This window comes from Notamacropus eugenii, chromosome 3 (assembly GCF_028372415.1).
Source record: "Notamacropus eugenii isolate mMacEug1 chromosome 3, mMacEug1.pri_v2, whole genome shotgun sequence".
NCBI lineage: Eukaryota > Metazoa > Chordata > Mammalia > Diprotodontia > Macropodidae > Notamacropus > Notamacropus eugenii.
Genome location: NC_092874.1, coordinates 159,432,996 through 159,456,276, shown reverse-complemented (window position 1 = coordinate 159,456,276; position 23,281 = coordinate 159,432,996). Strand labels below are relative to the sequence as shown.

Sequence of the window (23,281 nt, the reverse complement as noted above, 5' to 3'; positions counted from 1 at the left end):
CCAACATGCCATAGACATTTATCTACCTTTTAAATAATCTTGAAAGGAATCATTTAGATTTCCAAATATCTGTCATTGAACTATGTGGCATTTACATAATTTTCTTCTTTCAGCTCTGTCCAAATGGCTATTATTTTGCAATCGATCCCAATGGCTATGTGTTGCTGCATCCTAATCTTCAGCCAAAGGTATGAAAATCTTATCTGTTCAGAAATTAGATAATTGTCCTAGAACATCCACTTCAAGTCTAATATATCTATGAATTTATCATATTGTCCTGAATACAAATTAAAGAAGAAACACCTTATGTTAGTTGGTTTCATTTCATGACTCAGGAAAATAATCTTACTGAATATGGATGTTCCAAAAGTCTTGGACAGTTTTAAGTTTTAATAGCTTCAGAAGTACAAGTGCTCCAAACTTACAGAAAGCAAAATTTGAAAGATGATTTTTAATTATAAAATATTACTAGGATTCTTATAAAAATTAAAGACAACAATTGTCTTGTGTTATATATCACACTGATCAGTTTTTAACTGTAAAAGTTTTCATCATCTGTTGCTCAGGGACTGAAAGGACTGCTTTTGTAATCTTAGCTTCAAGATAATCCAAAGAATGAGGTTCTGATCCATACATGACAGTTCTTCCATGATACCATAAGAAAAAAGTCTGGTGATTGAGGTGGTCAAGCAAGAGAACCTCCTCCACCAATCTATCAGCCTGGGAAAGTATCATTCAGTAACTGTCAAACAAACAATGCACGATGACAGGGTGGCGCTTCATAAAATTGAAATTGAAAATTTATAAAACTAAAAAATTAAAATAACAAAGTTTAAATGATATTTTTGTACATTTGTGTTATTTACACTTCTGATGTTATTAAAGCTTAAATCTGAACTAAAACTTTGGGGATGCCCTGTATAATATGAAAACAAATTCTGTACTTTAATTTTCTTGGTAAACTCCTCATCATTCATGCTTATTAATGCAGATTCTCTTTCAAATTTCCTTGGCTTATCTCATCCTCTGAGTAGGACTTTATTATAGGAAAATAATATATTATAGAAACAAAGTAAAAACTTCATAAATATTAAAAATGTTTTCCTTGGGTCTCTTCAGTACTTCCCACTACTCTGCTATTCAGATAACTGTTAAAACCATCTCACAGATTTTTTGTCACTACCTTCTCGAGAATACTAAAATAGAAGTAGAATTCAATTATTAAAACTGTCAGGGCAAGATGAAGGAGTGAGTAAAGTTTATGACTCAGGACAAGGGCTTCTTACAAGTAGAAAGATATTCTCTAGAAGGGAGATGATTGAGCACTTAGAGTTCATTTGCTATACCTTGGTCCCTCCAGCCCAAATCTTCTTATTCTCCATTTTTGTAGCAAATAAAACTGCCAGCACATTTAGCATTTCTTAACAGTCAAAATTTATTTTTCTAGTCAAAGTCTTCCATGTTAATTCAATATTTTATCTCCCCCCTCCTTTTGCATTTATGTTACTCCTTTAAGCATCCTTCTCTTGACATATTATATTTTTTATTTGCATTTTTACTATTTTAAAATAACATGATACATCTAATCCCTGCATGATATGACTTTACATTTTTTAAAATATAAACTCCCTCACAGTAGTTTTAAAAAGTAATTTTGCATTGTTCTCTCTAGGGCATTGGTAGAATACAAACAATTGTATTTGATTTGCAGGAAATTATGAACTTACAACAGATGCTAATCCCTGCCAGACTCCTGCTCTTCATCCACTCTGTAACCACCAAAATAGGGTACCATTTTCCCTCTGATTTCTGCCACCATTTCCATGAGATAAACAAGAGTGTCGCATGTCCAAAAATATGAGCACATTATTTTACTTTTTAGAGGCAGAGAGCAAAAATAGGCTTTGGTAGAAAAATGTTCCACTTAGAAAATACTTCTGTATGTTTGTTTCCCTTAATAGCATAGGACTCTAAATTTATAATTGCTAGTTCCCTGGAAGAAGATGAAATTTACCCAGCAGCAAGCTATCTGCTTCCTTCATCCAGGTCATGAACCAGGCCCTACAGAAGGAATGTTCTTCTATCAACTTAACGAGTCAGGGCCACAGGCTACTTAGGAATAAAGTTTTCACTAAGAATAGTTTTTCATTCAGTATTGCTCAGGAGAAACCATTTGGTAGACTCATAACGAGTGGATACCTCCAGTATTAGATGTCAAAATTGTGATAAGTAATGGCTGGCATTGTAGGAAAGGCCCAGTATGATGCCGGTCTGGGGAGTTCCTCCTGAACCACCTATGAGCCAGGACTTTCCACACCCTGCCTGTCATAGAAAGGGAAGTAGTATAAGGCTGTAGTGGACGGGTGAAGTGGAAGTCTTGCATTCAAGAGATTGTCCTCAGACTCTCAAAGATTATATCAGATGAGTTTGAGGAATCAACAAACTATCAACCCAGTGGTGCATAAGCATAGGCTCCAAAATTTTAAAAGAATTATTGTCTTCTATTAGAATAGAAAGGTTGTTGGCATAGTGGATAGAAAATTGGCCTTGAAGCCAGAAAGACCTGACTTCAGATATCACTTGTGACACGTAGTGGCTATGTGACCCTAGGAAAATTCCAGAAGTTTTCAGTGCTCTCTTACACTGAAAATTGCAGGGAAGGAGCTGAACTGCACTGCTATAGGATGTTACCTCATCTGAGAATTCCCTATTATAACACAATAATAAGTAATGCTTATTAACTAATAAATCCTCATTTTAATTTTAAAGTAGGTTGTAATGCAAAATACCCCCTTTTAAAACTAAATTGGATTATGATTATTTCTACTGTAAAGTTTATTAGCTTTATGGTTATTTTAACAGTTTTATAATATTTGCATAAGCAATAAATTGTGCCAAATGAACACCACAAATTCTTTTTTTTTAAATGAATTATTTAAAAATGCATTCATCTACTGCACTTAAATTTCAGTCTGGGCTATATTTTTATTCACATTACTACCAAGGTGGCACAGTTCTTGCATAATTCAGTTCCGTAGGACTGCAAGTGATCTCTCATCTTATCGATGTGGATATTCCTTTCAACATGGCAGCGGAGGTCTCTTTCATGCCTTTCCACCCAGCACAGGAATCTCAAAACAACCTAGTAAAAGGTTTCTAGCATATTGGCATCACATTCTTTGGTACTTATGGGAAGAAATGAGCAAGAATCCATTTAATCTCATTATTTACCTGGTTATTATAAAAACATTAATATTTAATATTCTTGTCACAAAATATATGACAGTTTTCTGCATATTTGATTCTGTAGTACAGTCTGTAACTATTCAATCATTTTTCATCAAGATCGCATGTCAAGTACTCATTCCAAACTAAAATGATTTAAGAGAAATGAAATTTAGAGAGGAGTTTGTGGAAACAGCTTATCTAGAATTCCAGATTCCTTCAGGTTTTGACAAAATGAAGACTGAACTATAGACATCACTAGATCCCTTTTCTTGGTGTGCATTAGGTTAATCAATCTATTTAACCTGTGGTACTAAAGAAAATTCAAGCAGTTGTCTTGAAAATGAAATAATTTAAAAATCACTCCTGTTTCTCCAGCTATATATACACATTTATACACACATACCATACATACACACATATACACATATGTGTATGTATGTATCTATGTATCCTACAAAATATGATGTAGAAAATATATCAGTTTGCAAATGTTTTAGTATGTATTATGCTTGTACTATGACATTCCATTTACCAATTATTGAAATTATCATAACATGGTCTGTATTTTTGCATATCCTCATAAAATAAGAGGCCATTTTTCTTAGAATTTTAGAAGCAGTATTTCAGGCCACTGTATTTAATTTAATATAACAAAATAAAAAGGTACTGTAAAAGACTAAGATACATAGAATTGTTCCTAATGTAGTCTTTTCTCCTAAATATATATGTTTCTAAAATAACCATTAAGTATGCTTTTGAATTTTTTATTATTAACAGGTCAGATTTTATGGTTGCCATTTTGTTGGTGCATGCTATACAGATTGATACAAGAAACTTCTTAAACTATGGTATAGTGTAAGACATCTAAACAAACTTTCCATTTAATCAAACCTAATCTTAAACCTAGATAGATGAAATCAAATCATCTAACATACTAACTTGTCAGAAATTCAATGTCAATAGAGATAAAGCAAAATATAGCCAACTCTACAAGGTGCAGTTATATGTCCTTTAAAGGGTGTTTAATGCTGTGTACTTTCTGTGTACTTTCTTTTCTTCCTCATAAGCTATAATCCAAATTTTTAGAAATCATTAAAAGCAGTGAAGTTCTTGAGGGGAAGATTGTGGCCAAGTACCCTTTTCAAAAGTATAAATGTGCTTCCTATTGCTTTGTGTATCACACTTTGTATCTTTTGCATTCTGATCACCAACATCTCAAGTGTTTCTTTAAGTACAATGATTTCATTAATTTCTGGATCCAATCTAGTAATAATATCCTGATTTAATCAATTCTAGGAAGGAATTCAGGAATTAAGTTAAAATACATGAAAATAGCTTATTATTTCATCCTTTCTTCTCCATAAAATCTTACATGACTTGGGAAGGATAAATAAAAGTCATGAGTTTCCATTGATTTTAAAGGGAAAAATTTTAGAACCCTAAAATTTATATTTTCATGGATTGTGTAAACCCCAGCTATAAGTATTTTCATGCTTAATTTGAGAGCTATAGCTGGAAAAATGTCTGAAAAAGAGACCGCCACCTCTCTACATGCATGTACTTTTCCAAGCAAAACATAAATCGGAAAATTTTGTAAAGAAAGAATTAGAATTCTGCATTTTTCTAGTTACATTTTTTCCCATTAACTAAAGACATCCTTTTAGCTTTCATTTGTCCAGCTTGAGTTTTCTTTGGTGATTACAAAGAATTCACAACTCTAAGTTCAAAAGGAAAGAGCTACGTTTCATTAAGATAATTCACAACCTTCATTTGCTAAAGCATAAAATTATAAATTGCTACTTTTTGTTGCTTCAGCCTATTGGTGTAGGTATACCAACAGTTAATTTAAGAAAAAGAAGGCCTAATGTTCAGGTAACTGTAATTGAAGGTAGTTATTAGTGCTTTTAAGCTATGCTAAACTGTAGCAGAAATTAAGCTTTTATTCGCAAAAGCTTCCAAGTGTTGAATGAAAAGGCTGTTTATTTGATATATGGCTTCCAAAGCATGGAATGTGCATCCTTCTTTATTAAACTGAAGCAAGACTGTCATTAATGACAGTAAGGGATGTGCATTGACTAATAGCTGTTAGCAAAAGTGATGCTGCAATAATAATATTAATACATTTATGTAGATAATTTTTTCAAACAAATTAATTGAATATTATGATCATGCTTCATTAGTTAAGTCTACCTTTCCAATATTAGCTTAATAGCTTTTTAAATAGATGTCAGTATAATGTGAATATTCCAAGTTCTGCAAAACACTGATTCTCAATGAAACTTCATTCCATGTTTCTAGAGGCTTGATGGGGAGAAATAAATGTGGTGAAATTTACCATAAGTGTTTCTTCTCCATCAGCTGTGAAATATATTCAGAGTAACTAGTGAAAATAACCAAATACAACTGTGACTTTGGATACATTGAAATACTCCTAAAATACTATATGGTTTTTGATATCTTGTTTGAATGAGCATGTTACCAGAACAAGGTTTTAATATGTATGTATATTTCACTAAATGAATGAGAAAAAACTGTTTAAACATCTCTAAAAATACTTTTTAGCTTAATATGAGAGTATTATTTGCACTATACTTAGCTTATTAAATGATTTTTGAAGCTCTATTTAAAAAAGTTAGTATAGAGAGGGAAGGAAGGAAAGGAAAATTGACAAATTCAAAGGCAAGTTTACTATCATTCTTAATACAATTTTCATGTAATAAGGGGGAGTAGTACAATGGAAATTAATACAACACCGAGTGGGTACACCCACAATGCAAAATCTGACTCTGCTAAATGACTTCGCACAAGGTATTTAACCTCTCTGGGCATCACTTTCTTCATCTAAAAATAAGAAAATTGGACTAGATCACCTTTAAGATCCCTGAGAGTTCTAAATCGATGCTCCTATATGGCACTATGAGTGAAAAGTATGTATCTGCCTAGACTAGGTTTTGTTTTGGTTTTTTAATGGTACTGTGATGGAGAGGCAGCACAGTCTGGGGAAATAACTGCAAGAGTATACCTTACATATTTATTCCAGTGCTGTCTCTACCACCTGTTAGCTAGACCTTAGGCAAGCCATTTGTCCTCTATGTTTCTCAGTTTCCTTATCTGTAAACTGAAGTAGATGAGCTCTATTATCTCAAAGGCCCTTTTCTTCTTTGTCATTCTATACTGCTTTTATTTTATTGCATAAGACTTTTGTCTTTTGTGTTTCTTTTTAAAAAAAAAAACAGTTCAAATTCCTTTTCTCTGTATTACATTGACTTATGAATTTATTTAATTCTAATCTTTTTGGCATGTTTCAGTTTTTTATATTTGCTTGTGTTCTTTTGTGGTCATGGGAATTTTAGTGAATCTCCATTCCAGTGGTAAATTCAACTGCATGTAGAAATTAGGATGTTAAATAATATGTAGAGAATTTTTGTTCCTTCAGCAAAAATTCAAAATGGCAAACTAGCAACCACTTTCCCATTTTAGAATAATATCTTTCAAGAGATTTATAAGGAAAAATAAATTTATGAGGAGTCATGCAAATTTAAATTACCACCAAATATTACTAATCATAGTACAAACTTTTATTTTAAGGAGGAATACCCCATTCTACATAATTTTTTCTCCATAATAACTCTGAGAAATAGGGAGGTCATCTATTAACATTCTAATATTAGAGATGGGAAATTAAAGAAACTAAGAATTTGAGGTCGACAGTTCTGAAAGCTTTCTAATGGCAAAGCAAAGACTAGAATCCATGTCTTCTGATATCTAACCTAAACATAGGGATAGTTGAGAGGTCTAGTGGGTAAAGACTGGACTTAGAACTAGTAAGGCCCAAGTGCAAATCAGATTTCACCTAAGATACTTAGTAGCTGTATGATCATGGGAAAGTCATTTAACTTCTCCTAGCCTCAGTTTCCTAATCTATAAAATGGGAATTAAAAATAGAATCTATCTCCAAAACCCCTTGTAAAATTTAAAATACCATGTAAATGTGAAATATTATTATTAATTATTATATTTTCAAGTAGCCCTTGTCACCTTTGACTTTTTCAATCACAATTCAATTGTTGATTCCTTTAAAATTTGGTCTGCCAGGTTGCCATTTTAAATGAATTTAATTCACTGACTTAAAGCTGTGTGGTTTTTTTTTTTCCCTTTGTTTTCATTCTTTTCTTTTCTTTTTTACCATTTCATTTTCTCCTCTGTCTTTGTATGTTGGAATGGGACGTGAACATCATAATGCCAATTCTTCCATGACAATGCCTCCATGCATGCTGTTTGGGTCTGGTCATGCTATGCATTATCCATTGCATGTAAGATAATGATTTTACTTCTGTTTACATTTTACCATTTTGACTATTTTTGGACTGAACATTAAAAAAACCTTCATACTGATATGGTGGTGTCTGTGTGGTGAAGATGATTTATTTCTTTTGACAGTATAAAATGTTGACAGCAGTTTGATTCATCTATTTATGGCAATGGCTGGGCTTTCCAATATTCCCATCTATGAGACGAAATATGTTGTAATTTTTCTAAGGAAACTGGTTTTCAAAACAACATACTAGATTAGTTAAAATGGGAGCTGAAAATGAAAAGCCATCCATCTATTATCTACTTTTTTGGCTTCTCCAATTTTGTTTATTCCAAATCAAATAACTGAAAATGCAGATATTATTTGCATAACATAGCCCACTTTTCAGTAAAATAGCAAACTTGTTAGCGATTTTAGGATTAATGAATGAAACCATCTGCTTTCTTTTCAACAGCGTAAATTATCCTTCACAAAAATCCATCTGTATCCAATGTTCTAATTTTTTGGGGATGGGACTAGTCTTGGAAAGGTCACAGAGGTTATCCTATAAGTAAAATGCTTTTGTGTCCAGAAGGCTGTCATGGGATAAATGGATATGGTTTATTTAGAACACACATTCTTTTTGTTTTTCTCCAATGAAGAGCTTTACTACTTAATCTCCCTGGACAAACTGATGGCAGCAGTATGCTGGTAAATATTTAACAACCAGCTCTCCTATTTAATTTTTTTTAAAGTATGCATGACACACTTTTAAGTTTTATTTATATTAATATTTTCTATCACTTTAAGTGTAAATAACCAACAACAATAAAATAAACAAATAAAGTGCTGACTGGTAGCATTTGCTAATTTTCTGAGGATTAATGGTAATATTGAAAATTTAAAAATCAGCTCTAATGAACCAGTTCAAGCTGACTCAAACACATCCTTGCCTATGAGTGAAAGGGCTATGATCTACACTTACAGAATACTACTCTTTGGGAAATCTGTTTCAGCTAGAGCTCTAGCTTTCCTTCTACCTTAAAAAAAGCCCTACCCTCTTATTAAGTCCATTGTAGCTTATGGTATATTCAAATTAGTGCCAGTTTTGTTAATGAAATGGAAAAGTTATACCTGCTAATATTTTAAAAAGTCATTTCTAGTTCTATAGTTGGTAAAGCCCTAAATAACTTTTCTTTATAAATACCATTTGAATATAGCACATACACATGTGTCTGTGCTAACCAGTTTCTAGCACAGACTTAATTTTCTTGAAGGTACACTGTCTCCCTCCTGTTTTTGCATTAAAAGCAACAGGTACTTGATGAATATTCATTGATTATCAAATAGTATATTGCATCATTATTAATGACCATTAATGGTCTTTAGTCCAGGTCAAATCTCCCTTAGACACACAAACTAAGAATTAGCTTTTACAACTTCAATATAAATAAAATTGCTTGTATAAAAGCAAAGGGTAATTTTCTATTTGATGTCTCTTACTGTATAAATTATTAAACTTTTTGTTTTTAGCTCATTTTGTAGATATCTTTTTCCTCTCTTTTTTCCATTACTCCCTTCTGTATCTCTCTGTATGTGTGTGTGCATAGATACACATAAATACATCCTGTGTTTTCCTGTGTACATACATGCACACATATGTGAAATGTGACGATAAATTAGTTAGACTGATGCCATTGCCATATAAAATTATTCTCTTTGCTTTAAACCACACTCTGTTAGCATACATTTGCTGTTTGTCTTTTGAGGATCTATATTTTTAAAGTAATTTTAAAACTAAAGTCATCATTTATAGAGGAAAAAAGTTATTTTATGTTTCTCTTTCCCTCTTTGTCATGTGTATATATGTATGCGTGGGTATATTTATATACATACACACATACATACACACACATATGTTCATTTTCTCCAAAGCATACTACAAATTGCTTTAATGAAAATTGTTCAGCTGAAAAAAGTGTCACAAACGTCATCACTATCATCATCACCATCACCGGCTCCGCCACCAGTAATCATTGGCTGAATGCCTGTTTGAAAAGCATTTTAGTTTGCCCTGTAGTGATAGATAATATTGCTCTGTATTTTGGATATGGTGAGTAGATAGAAAAGTGAATCATAGAACGAAGTTATGCATGTAAAATTGTGTCCCCTGAAAACTGTGTAAATAATTTCTGTTTTTACAATGACCTGTTGACAGTGTATGGAATTTGAATAGAGAGATATTAGCAGACACAGATTTTTTTTAAACTAATGTCAGTTAATGAATTTTAGTAATTTAAAACTTGTGTACTTTTTCAATAAGACTTTCCCCCTTAAAAGCGGCAGGATTCCTTTGTCTTTTATTTATAGATTCTTTAGTTCCCTTTGAATTTCAATTTCTTCCCTGTTCATTTCTAAGAGTAGGATCTATTATGCACTGTAGCCTGAACATGTGCTCTGGCTGATTTATAACAGAAACCAATCACAAATACTGTGAGTTATCTGAGCAGTTATCTCTGTCCCATTTGTCCATCATGGACAATTCATTAAATACTTTGTTCACTCAGAACTTGGGTATCATGAATGAAATAGTGGAAAAATACTAAAAAATATTTCTTTTTCAGGGTGTGATAAATTACAAATGTACCATTTTTAAAGCTCAGGATCCCTAGCAGTGATCATTTACAAATTCCTATCATATGAAAGGAGATATGTTTGGATATTTATTATGCCAGACATTTTAATACATTTACATTCAATTTGAATAACTTCTCAAATTATTGCAGAATATCTACTGTGTAATTATGGCAAAATGATAAATGCTTAATACTTACTATTTTTTGCTGTAGAATCCTAAATCTCAGGAGCCTGTCACCTTGGATTTCCTGGATGCTGAACTGGAGAATGATATCAAAGTGGAGGTGAGTTGCACTAACATTTGAGAATGGAACCCTCAGATATGATGCCAAAAGTCACTCTACTGAATAATTCTTAGCTCATGCTTTTTTTTTTTTTAAAAAAAAAAGGGGGTTGTGCTCAATTTCTCTGACTTCTCAAGTGTAAGTTCTCAATAAAAGGAACACATACTTTCTCAAGAAGGGAGAGAAATGTTCTTTACCTTCTCATCCTTTTTTCCTCAAAGTGAATACATAATAATACTCTTACAATAATCTTAATTTTTTAATTTTCTCCCAGTCTTGTATGTGAATAGTTATGCACACAGTACCCTATAAGATGAAGGAAAAAGAATGTGGGCTTTGGAATCAGAACATGGGTTCAAGTCTAACTATGGTACTTTGGAACTGTGCAACCTTGGACCAATCACTCTGAGCTTTACTCATCTGTAAAATAAAGGGTTTGGAACGGATGGCCTCCAAAGTTACTCCTAACTGTGAATCTATGATGATTTTCAGCATCTTCTCCCAAGATGAGAATGATGTTTCACTCTTCTAATATTTAGTACCTATCTTATGACACTAATCACTATGAGAACATTAGAAACAGTCCTTGGCAGCAGTGCAGCAGGTTGCGGCATTGAAATAGCCCATCTGTTTTGATTTCTAGATGCCTTTTGCTTATCAAGCCTTTAGACAGTCCTTCCTTACCTCCCTAAGCAAGGAAAGCCAAGATGCCCAACCTGGCATCCCAAGCTGCACCACTGGCTGCTCCTCACACAGCATACAGAACATGAGACAGGAGCTTTATGAAATATGTCAGTTTCATCACCTGAGTTGTAGAGATGTCATATCTTTGTTACTAGATGGGATCTTCCTTGAAGACAGTGGTTACATCTTATTCTCCATTGTTTTTTGAACAGAGACTTAACAGAATTGCAAATGCAAGGTTTTTTTAATTACCAGGATTTAAAAAAAAAAAAAACTGGAAGAAAGATCCATCCCTAAGACAGCAAAGTTAACTGAATTTTCCCCCTGGTTAACAGATAATTTTATTTGCACATATTTTAATAGTTATTTGGATCTGTGTGTTGTTTGGATCCCATTGACCTCACCAGCAATATAGGTCACGACCTCCATAAACTGTGAGATTCTAACTCTCCAACATACTATCTAGTTCCTTTTGGATTTCTTGACATTGTGTGGATACCCATAAAGTAGACAGGCTAGCCATTGGCTGGATTCCCTCTGCTCTCACTTCATGACTGCTCCAACTCTTTTTCTAGTCCTGTGTCTCTGATGTAATCCTTTGCACCACTTCCCCTTTGCAGGCTGTCCCTAAAAATATTTTGTGGCCTATACATTCTGGCTATGATATTTTTCATTGTCCTTTGGGGGACCACAAGTTTAACTCTTCAGTCTGTAGTGTTCCAAAAATCAAACATATATTACCTCCAGAAGAACGATGATGTTTTTAAATGACATTTTTACTTTAACCTTGGTTATTTTGGAAAAGTTAATGATATTACATTTTAAGAGAGGCAGCAAACCTTGTGGCCATTCCAACTGGTCCTTTTAATATTTCTCTAATCCCTAAGAAAAATCCTTTGCCCTACTGTTATGCCAATTTCCACATTTAAAAAATGTAAAAGTGAATGTATACTTATAAAAAATAGTTTTTGGGGAAAAGGGTTTTGATAACCTACCCATAGAAAATATATGGATGACACTGTTTATCTCTGTAACAGAAATACACACACACACACACACACACACACACACACACACACACACACGTTCAGTTGTTTCTGTTGGGTCTGACTCTTTGTAACCCCATTTGGGGTTTTCTTGGCAAAGATACTGAGGTGGTTTGTCTTTTCCTCCTCCAACTCACTTTACAGATGAGGAACTGAGGCAAACGGGGTGAAGCAACTTGCACAGGGTCACAAAGCTAGAGTCAGATTTTTAACTAAGAAAGATGAGTCTTCTTGGTTCTACGCCCAGTGCTCTATTCACTGTGCCCTATTTCTAGGTGCCCTATTTCTTATTGTTTCCCTTCTAGCTAAACATGGTTATCCAACAAAATGTCATGAATTATACTTTTGCTAGTTACATTTAGATTAATGAATGGCCACACAGACTCATTATGAAAGCATTTTGTCCTCTTTCAATAGTTTAAAATGTCAGCGTACCATGACAACTATCTTTCTTAAGTGGGTCTCCCAAAAAACAATGGCTGGTACTAGATCAGCTATGAGAAATTGTACTTTATCTATTCTGAGTACGCTGAACAGATTTGCAAAGACTACTTTTAAAATGTAATTTGTTGACAATGTACATGGCCTAACAAAAATTGTTTCCCATTTCTTTAGATTAGAAATAAAATGATAGATGGAGAGAGTGGAGAAAAGACATTTAGAACACTGGTTAAATCTCAAGATGAGGTAAGGCCTATTTTTTTTTATTAAATAATATATAAACATAATGAAAATTATTTATATGTGTTAAGATTTCTGGATATTTACACACAGCATACATTATTTATGTGAGATTTGCAAATATAATTTTAAAAATTATATATACACTATTAATACATTATAAACATACATGCTAAAAGCAGACTATAATAATACACTGTAAAACAAACATGATATCAGATACTGGCTAAGATTTTTATGAAAAAAAATTCCTTTTGAGATATATAAGTTAACTTGAGAGATTTTTTGTAGGACTTCTTTTAATTTTTTTTTAAATCAGTTGAAATGTTCATACTTTTTAAAGGTAAAGTTGCTTTGTTGTTTTTTTTGAATACCTTCATCAATTAACATATCCTTTTTAAAAATTTATGTGATCATACAATTCTATGTCCTTAAGCAACATAATACTTGGTAAGACTTTATTTTGATTCAATGATTTGCAGTTATCAAAAAAATCATATTATTTTTTCTCCTTTGATTCTTACCATCCTTTGATGTAGGTAATACCCATACCATTAATGCCATTTTGTAGATGAGGAAACTGGGGATTTGAGATATGACAATTATCAAATTTATTTGATCAGCAAACGTATAGAAACTGGTTCAATTCATTAAGTCTCTGAAAAAGATTTTTATTTTTGTTTGAAATTTTCTGATTTCTATCTTATCCACACCTTGTAGGAGAATACTTTTATTAAATATGTCTTGGAAAATACTCTAGTTGGATAGAAATAAATGCTTTTTTAAGGGAAGATAACTGGAATAGTTCAATTGGGTTGGAAAATTTAAGTACATCTTATCCTAATTATCCTAGGATTGGAATATTTAAGTATATCTTATCCTAATTATCCTAATTATCAGGCATGGTCACAACTGAGATGATGGGAAATTTTGAAAATTCAGCTTCCCTAATAGAGGTGGACATTAATATGAGTCAGGGGACCTCTGGTTTTTAAGAGTTGTTGGGCTACATTGTTTGATCTTGTAGTTAGTACTAAGTACTCTGGAAGCCACAAAGGATTCTCATGTGAAGATCCATTCATTCCTAAACTATTTATATTTGTCACTTCAAAATTAAAAAAAGCCCTTTCCTTTAAAATAGGGGTATGACTCAGTTAACAGAATCAAATCATGGTCTCCACCCCCCACCCCCAAAGCAGAATCCATTTTAATGGCTGGTTCACCCTTGAGAGACATTAGATGACTCCTTATCCCCAGAGCCCCAGGACTATCATAGTAGTCCTTCTTGGATAGACTATCCTTTGTTTGTTGGACTTCTCTTTAACCTCCATTTCAAGACACAGAGAAATTCCTTAATTTGCTTTCGTTTTCTTTTGTCAAGTTCAAAATTAAAAATGTTACACAATCCCTTATCCTATCAACAAAGTAATAAAAGGGAAGCCTGCCTGTTCAAAACTTCAGCCAAGCATAACTTTTAAGTCCAAGTTATAAGATTGTGAAGAAATCTGTTTTAGAGCGGCCATGTTGAAAGATTTGTGACAGGAGTTGTACTTGGGTTTTTGCTCTAAGTGATTTATATACTTTGTAATGAGCCTTACTTAACAGTAAATATCCTTTCTGAGTCACATCGAATTGCTATTCAAAATAGATAATCCAGTTATAAGCACACATTTTCAAATTTTGCTTTCATAAATGCTTGAATTTTGTTATATTCCTTCACCTACCCATTGGATATAGTAACTTTAAAAGAAAATCCTAACTCTTTCAAGGCCATATGGCAAGAATTCACTATTAGAGAGCCGAAGGTCAGAAGGCTTTTGCTCCCTCTCTTAGCCAGGAGTGACATGTTCTGCGAATCTTCCCTTCCTGCCTGGCTCTCTCCTCAGCCACACAGCTTTTTTTGGCATGATTACTTGCAACAACAAGCTGCCTGTGCAAAGGGGAGGGTGATGCAAATTAAATTTAACCTTAAGATTTGCAAAATAGTTCCTTCACAAAGTCCTTGTGAAATATGTATACGTCATTATTTTTTCCTCCTTCTTCTTAGGTTTTCTAAGCTCATATTTATTGCAAGATAGTCCCTACCCTCAATAGAGATTATATATTCATTCTACTGAAAATGAATTTGTAAACTTTACTAGAAGATAGGTAAGGCAATTTACATTTAACTGCAAAAACATCTCTGCTCTCTAGAATGGTCCTAGGCACATTGTAGATGCTCATTAAACTTGACTATTTGTACTCTATTTGGAAACAGACTCATGCCTAAGCATGGCCTTTAATAATTTATAGAATAATACATTTTTAGGACTGGAGGTGACCTCATCGCTTATCTAGTTGCCACATACTCTTTGGCAAAAGAAAACGAAGCCCAGAGATATTAGGTAACCTACCTAAGGTTATGCCCTAGTTAGGGCAGATTCAGCACAAGGCCCTGTGAACATAGAATTATAATAAAGATGCCCTAAAGTCACAAGGTCTTCTAGGCTCAATTATGGGATTCCAAAGGTGAATGTCAGCATTGTCTCTGTATTGTGTGTGAACGAGTCATTCAGAATGCATACAATTTTCCTGTGTAAGATAGGAAATTGTAATCTTATTTTCTGTCTCAGTGTTCATGTATTAAGCAGTGAGCCCTTGGAAACATTTTTACTTGTGAGATGGCTATTATATACGTATCTTGATACTATCTCCCTAGGTTCAGGTAAGTCTGGAACATTTCCTAACATGAGCTTTCTCAAGGAAAAGAACAGAAACCTGTGTTTTGAGCTCTTTAGTCACACCTACCTGCTGTGCAGAAGAAAAATGTGTGGGATAAAGATTTATGAATATATAATAAAATTCATATTGGATTACAGAGCATCATTTTTATTATGCTGCTTTTACTGGATTTTGATGTTTATTCTGAGATGAGCATATGTATCATGAGAATTTCAATGTCTTAGCTTAGTACAATTGAATGTCAACAGAGGAAATCTAGCAGACTGTCTGTATTGTGGGCATCCTCTTCAATCCCTCAATGCCTGTAATGCTATTAATATGCCACAACTGGATCTCAATTACAATATTTCAAACAGGGTATAACTGAAATTGGTCCAGTGAGGAGCATCATCTGTGTTTATCATTTCTGAAGAACGCCAAGACTAGGGTATAGTCAAAGTTCAGCAATTTAAAAGCTTAGTGGCTTCTAAATGGAAATAGTAGTTAATATGGAGGTTTTTACTATCATCCTGTTTTATTGGCACCTGAGCACTGCATAAGAGACTTTCCCTAAGACAGTCAAGTCAAAACTGCCAGCATACACACACACACACACACACGCACACACACACACACACACACGCGCATATGTATACCACATATACTTAAAATATGTACAAATTTAGCATTATTGGGGAACCAACATAAACTGTAGTCCACTTTTAAGTCTCTAGATTTCTTCTCTTACAAGAAATATTGGTTTGCCAGGGATTCTCCTATAACCATACATACATTAAAACTGGATCTCTGAAGGCGTGTTTTGATTTTGCAATGAACATAATTTCTTAGCCTCAACATACAATGCTTTTATTGTTTAAAGGCAGAGATGACATCATTTTACTAAACTGAAGAAATAACCCATTCTTCATTCTTGTTATACAGTTGCATTAAAAAATAAATTCTTTCTATATCTGTCTGTTATTAATCATTGTATTTCCTATCTCTAATAAAAGAGCCTAAGATACCTTTTTTAAACTCTGTTTGAGGCAACTGAATCTGTCCTTTGGGGTACCTTCACCATTATCACCATCCTCATCATCATCATTACCACCAAAATAGAACGTGTTCATCATAGATTTGGAATGACTAATCACTGGCCATCAACCATTCAACTTAAATCAATATAGAACCTATTTCTAAAAGTATTCTTGCATGGCCAAGATGGCAAAGACTCCAATGATAGCCAATAGCAATATTTCACTGCTTTTATATGTGACTTTCAGGAAGTCCTTATGTGAAATCTCAAATTTATTGTAGTTTGCCATTTCTTCCCCTGATTACAACATTTGTTATTTTGAAATTATTGATGAAAAATTTCAACAAAAGGATCTGGTTATCCACCCTTAAAAAAAAAAAAACTAACTCTAAGAAACAGAAGCTACATAAAGGTAACCCAAACCTTGCTCAGGTAGAGAAGCAAGGCCATTTCTTTCTAATGTGAAGGTTATCATATATCATGTACATTTTCCAATTTTTCTTTTATTTTCTGTATTGATACCTACTAGTCTTCATCACTATTTCCTGAGAGACCAAAAACAAAGGTAGACTGAATCAAGCCACACATAAACAAAGATATACTTTAAAAAATCTAAAAAATCTCAGGTAATATTGGATTTTTCTCTTACTCCATCTCAGTGTTGGATTTTAATAATTGTGTTAAACTTTTTTCTAGCGCTATATTGACAAAGGAAATAGGACATATACATGGACTCCTGTCAATGGCACAGATTACAGGTAATTAACTGTTGAAGTTTTATAAAAGAAGATATCTTCAAATATAGAATTTTCAAAATGCAGATACAGTATCTATATTCAGGATTTTTTGGTTTAAAAAGATTTTTTTCAAATATACCTTATGCTATCTATACGTCTTAAGAATGTTGTTGTGTTTTTTTTCTCAATATAAACTGATCAAAGTAGTTTTACTTTATATTACCTCTACAAGAACTAGGGATAATAATTGTACCTATCTCAAAAGGTTACTGTGAGAATAAAGTGAGATAGCGCGCGCACGCTTGTGTGTGTGTGTGTGTGTGTGTACACATACACACATGTCCCTTTGCAAAATGATATAAACGTATATAATGCAATATAAATGTCAGTTATTAAGATTATTGTTAGTAGTAGTATTACTTCTAAATACACATCAATGAATAGACACAAAAGGTAATTTTCTAATTTAGAAATAAAACAATATACTATCATTACTTTAAGTTTTTATGCTAGTATAAATAAATGCAAAGATGATTAGACTATGTAATTGATTCTCTGGTTTCTCTCCACAGAATTTTCTACTTTTAAATTTTCCCTTGGATTTATTAAATAATAGTTGCAAATGAACATTAAAAAATCAAGTCAGTTATCAAAGACTTAAAAACTCAGTCTCATTCCCTCTCTTTCTCCCAGTAGTAACACGACTTTTCTTGTTCTCCTACTCAAAGGGTACTTCATGCACATGCACCTTGGAAAATTGGACTAACTTCGATGTATCTAATTCTCCTGCAGCCAAACAGGAGCAGCTCTTATTTCAAACTAAATTCAAAAGCATGCAAATTATATTTCTGTATAAAAACATAAACTATATTGGAGTCAACCTCCACTTTTATTTTAAAAAGTAACTGACATGTTGTGCACAAATAATGAGTAACTCTCCCATAAAATTATTATATCTTTACATCATTCATTATGAATTTTACACCTTTTAAAGTTAATGTCTAAGAAATAACTTACCAATGTTTTGACACCATACTGAGCCACAAATCCTGTGGCAAAGTAAGTAAATATCAGTTTGACTCTCCCAAGGATGGAATAAAATATGATCATGGAAAACCAACTAGCTATGAAGTTAATACACCATGCCAAAGTCTATCTTTTCCCAAAAGTTGTAAATCTGTGAGAGAAAAAAGAAACAGATAGTCAGCTCCCTTTTTCTCAAAATATTACTTCACTATACAATGATCTAACCAGGTGTGAGGAAGACCTGAGTTCAAATCTAGCCTCAGAAATTTACTAACTGTGTGACCTTGGGCAAGTCAATTAATTTCTTATCTACTTTGGTTTATACTCAATTGTAAAATGAGGATAATAGCACCTCCCTCTCAAAGTTGTAAGCATCAGATAAAATAATATTTGTAAAACACAGTGCCCAGAACACAGAAGGCATGTAATAATTGTTTCCTGGGATCCCACCATATATCAGACATTTTTTTGTGATACACTCAGATCATATGAAACTTTAAGTTCATGTTCCTTTATAGATTAACAAATTAGAAGTTATTGGCACAGGATTTTCCATATTGACCAACCCAGTTTCAGTATTGTTCATTCAATACAGTGTTGTCAAACAAATGATTGATTTGGAGCCAAAAAAACCTGCAATCAATTCATAGATTTTCCACCTTCTACCTAATGACTTTAGGCAATTCTATTAACCTTACTGGACCTCAATTTAGATTACATTTAATTGAATTAGATGACCTCTACCATTTTGTTCATCTCTAAATCTGTGATCTTATGATCCTACACTCTGTTGCCAGAGTAACTTTCTTAAAGCATAGCTCTGAACATATTGTTCCTCTCTTCAAAAACTTTCAGTGACTCCAGAACCCTTCTGAATTACATAAAAAGTCACAGCATAGAATTCCTGGCCCTTTCTTTTGGCTCAAATTTACCATTCTATCTTTAATATCCCACTATTCACCTATATGATCCTTAATGTTCCAACCAAACTGGAATATTGAGCATTCACCAGTGGAGAGAGTACTAGACCTGGAGTTTAGAAGACTCATCTTCCCCGAGATCAAATCTGACCTCAGACACTAACTAGCTGGGTGACCTGGGCAAGTCACTTCACTCATTTGCCTCAGTTTCCTCATCCATAAAATGAGCTGGAGAAGGAAATGGCAAATCACTCCAGTATCTTTGCTTAAGAAAATCCCAAAGTGAGGTCACAAAGAGTCAGACACAATTGACAAATAACTCAGCCATAACAACATGTTATCCTACCTCAGCACCTTTATTCATTTCATCTGTTCACTCTGGAATTGCTACTTCCTTCCCTACTTCCCTCATCTATTCCTGCCAAGCCCTACCCATACTTCAAGGCTTAGTTCATGAATTACCTTCCTTCTTCATGTCAGCTCTCATCCCTCATACCAGATGTGATTTTTCTTCAGACTCCGAATGCCCATCACATGGGTTATAACTCTCTTACTTCACGTATCAATATTCTTCATCATCATCATCATATGTGCCAGGCATTATTCTAAGCACTTTATAATTTTTGTCTCATTTGATCCTCATAACAACTCTGTGAGGTAGGTGCTATTATTATCATCCCCATTTAGGAAACTGAGCCAAATAGGGGTGATGTAATTTATCGAGGATCACACAGCTAGTAAGTTATCTGAGGGCAAATTTTAATCTGGGTCTTCTTGAATTCAGACCCAGTACACTAATCCTGTACATTACCTAAGAACTAAAAAAAAAATGTATATATTGTTGATAGTAGCTAGCACAGTGAGCTGCATATCGTGGTTGCTTGATAAATATCTATTGCATGAATAAAAATTAATTCAGGTACAAACTGTGATTAGGGGAACTTCTAATCTCTGATGAGTTGTCAAACTGTGAAAAGTGCAGTGCATCTACCACCATTATTTAAGGGAATGATTATATGCTAATCTCTAGAGAGCTAATGGCATAGAGTTGTCTTCAAGAAACTTAGAACTTAATTGCCAGAGAAACAGATCTGGAAATTGACTACTGAAATGCAGCTCCTTTTGTTTTTTGCTTCATTGCTTTTCCATGCTCAAGAGCCTCAAACAAGGAACATGAAAAAGCAAATCTGACTCTTCATAAGAGAGGTTGTAACCAGAAAACTAAAAGTATCACCTATCAGAGACTATATAGAATGAGAAAAAACAAAGCAAAAAAGTACCTAACAAGGGTTTTTGACAGAGGCTGTGTTTGTGGTGTGAAGTACTAGAACCGTGTCACAGGTTTTGGTGTCAGTTATAAAAAGATGTTCTATTTTTAAGTAAGAAAAAAATATTTGCAGATCAGGCAGATAAAGTTTATTGGGATGAACTACTTAGCTGTACCTAGGTTTTTATATTTCTTTATATCTTGCCCTAAAAGTCTGCAGCCTTTCTCTTCCATTAAGAAACATTTATTGAGTACCTAAAAACGTTGATGTAGGCACTTAGCAAATAAAGTAGTAAATGAGAGGACCTTTTTAAAATGTTATAAATAATGCCTGGCTGTTTAAATAATATTCCTATTATGAAGAAAGCATTGTTGAGAGTAAAGCATAAGTATCCCTTATGCTCTTTGATTTAGTTAAAAATGCTAGTGGAAAAAAAAAAAAAACAGACTACAGTATTTAGATCACAACAATGCAGCCTGAACAAAGTGCTCTCTCTGGTGGCATCTTATTTAAATTACAGGCATAGTGTCTAATGATATAGACTGGACTGCTGCAAACATCTTTAAAATGAAAGTGAATATGAGGTAGTAATCTCTCATGACTAGAGGGTCTTTATCCATTTTGTTTGCTCGCAGAACTGCATCTGAACTGAAATGGAAAGGTCTAAATTGTGCAGCATTTTACGAAATGTTTCTATGTTAGCAGACATGAGGTTCTATATATAATACTAGAAATTGCCCAAAGAAAGAATTAAATTTAAATTTTCAGTTGTTTTCCATGTTTGTGCTAACTACAATATAATTATGTACAGTTAACTATCCAGTGAAGATATAGATCAGGGATTGTAATGTGAGGTCCAAATACCAATAAAGATGTATTCTTAGCATCTCTATTTAAAACTTTACTAGTGCTTCTCATGGGCCTTCATAATATTGCTTGAAGTTGATGAACTATATTCTAAATCCACAAGAGTCACATTGTAGCAGCCCTATTAGACAAAAGGTTATAGTTTTAATTAGTAGCTTCTGTAAGCAATATATGCTAATGGGCAAGTCAAATTGTCCTAATTTCCCTAGAGAGGAATTGGTGGGAGATTATCCAAATATTCACTAATTCTTCTCTGTACTTTATAAATGGCAAGTGAATCATTAAGGGTCATCTTGCTTCTAGACCAATTGCAATGCTTATTTTCATTTTAATTTCTGCTGCCACATATAGGAGGAACTTACCTATAAAAATGAAGAGGGGTGAGAAGATTTCCTTTAATGTTTTATTCCTCTGACCTTTTTCCTTGAGGAAGGTTTATGAAATCATTTAGTGATTCAGAAGGGTTTAGGAATTAGAGTGAGCACATACTTATGATAATATCGTGCCCATTCTAATTATACTGTAGCAAATAAGTGATTGCCAGTACTTGTCTTTGGAGTTTAGAATACAAATGAACTCAATATTTCTAACCTCTATGTTGGCAAATATGAGGTTCTATATATAATACTAGGAAGTACCCAAAGAAAGAAGAATTAGATTTAAACTTTCAGTTGTTTTCCATGTCTGTACTGTCTACAATATGATTATGTGCAGTTAAAATTAGAGATGGGAGATTTGATCAGCATTTGGGGTCTTATGAAAGAAGTTATATATACCCTTTTCATACAGTTTCTGTCTCCTTTTCTTAGGAAAATTAAAATTCATATAATGTTGCAGTTTTTGATGTTAAAGTGGTATTTGGGGGTTTAGGGCACACAGGGAAGTAGAACCAGGAGAACTGCATGCTTAAGTGTACGGTTTGACAATTACGTGATATTCTAATATACGGTGTCTATTGACATCTATAAGACAACATTGAGCCAAGTTGTTTCCCTCATGAGAACACGAATTCCTCAAGGGAAAGGACTTTTCTTCCTCTTTATATACCCACAATTAAGCTTATAATGTCTAGCATAAAATAAGCACTTAATAAATGCTTATTGACTAATTGGCTGGCTTAGGTGAATGCCCAATCAGTGGTTTAGTTTTTGTTTTTATTTTAACCAGTAATAGTGCTTAGGTTTGGGTTTCCATCTTATCTCTATAGCCCATGCTCCTACAGGGTGTCAAGTATGAATGAACTGGGGCTCAGCGCCCAACACAGGACTATGTCAACCGCACATTTACATTATGCTTTTTATTTTGCAAAGCACTTTGATCACAATAATCCTGTAAGATAGGTAATATATTTTTATCCTTTCCTTGAGAAAACTGAAGCTTATAAAAGTTAATGAACGAGCTGTCCAAAGTCACACATATCTTAAAATAGACCATGTCAAAAAACCTTCTAAAGTCCACTAAGGAAAAGAGTCCAAAATTAATCTGTCATCTTAGCAAATCCTACTGCCTAAGGGCCTCAAAGTCACACACTTGTCCCTATGGACTCTCTCTCTCTGGTGTAATGGAAACCCACAGTAATAGATGTGGTAGAACCTCCCTTGGCATCAAACTAAACCATTAGTCCAAAGGAGCCCATTTCAATGGTGATTTGAAGGGGAAAAAAAGCGTAGCTCTTTGAAACCTCCAAATAGCTAACATTTTAGTGAGATAGGCTTTTGAGCTACTATTTTATTGTCATACCACCTGTTAATTACACAGCCTGAGAAAATTATGGGAAAAACATTTTGGTCAAATGGCTAGCTACTTCTACTTTGTTTAGAAAAAAACCCTATAAATCTAAATCTTTCTGAGTGTAAAAACCAAGATACCTTAA

The 23,281-nt window shown here is 33.5% G+C and overlaps 1 protein-coding gene and 1 long non-coding RNA gene across 9 annotated transcripts in view; one reads left to right on the top strand and one right to left on the bottom strand.

Moving 5' to 3' along the window:
- CACNA2D1 (calcium voltage-gated channel auxiliary subunit alpha2delta 1) overlaps positions 1-23,281 on the top strand; it is a 691,308-nt gene that overhangs the window by 625,219 nt on the left and 42,808 nt on the right. For 4 of the 8 annotated variants that reach the window (XM_072653215.1, XM_072653213.1, XM_072653216.1 and 1 more), the window contains 4 exons: positions 114-188; positions 10,372-10,443; positions 12,789-12,860; positions 17,287-17,348. In XM_072653215.1, coding sequence (XP_072509316.1) covers positions 114-188; positions 10,372-10,443; positions 12,789-12,860; positions 17,287-17,348 — 281 coding nt within the window. Of the gene's footprint in view, positions 1-113; positions 189-596; positions 738-4,005; positions 4,077-5,043; positions 5,101-10,371; positions 10,449-12,788; positions 12,861-17,286; positions 17,349-23,281 lie in introns of those variants that run through there. The other 4 variants (XM_072653222.1, XM_072653214.1, XM_072653218.1 and 1 more) reach the window with 4 other exon arrangements.
- On the bottom strand, positions 3,097-18,435 carry LOC140533473 (uncharacterized). Its single transcript, XR_011976933.1, has 3 exons — positions 18,345-18,435; positions 10,357-10,419; positions 3,097-3,185 (listed from the first exon to the last, which is right to left on the bottom strand). It is a non-coding gene; the product is annotated as an uncharacterized lncRNA (long non-coding RNA).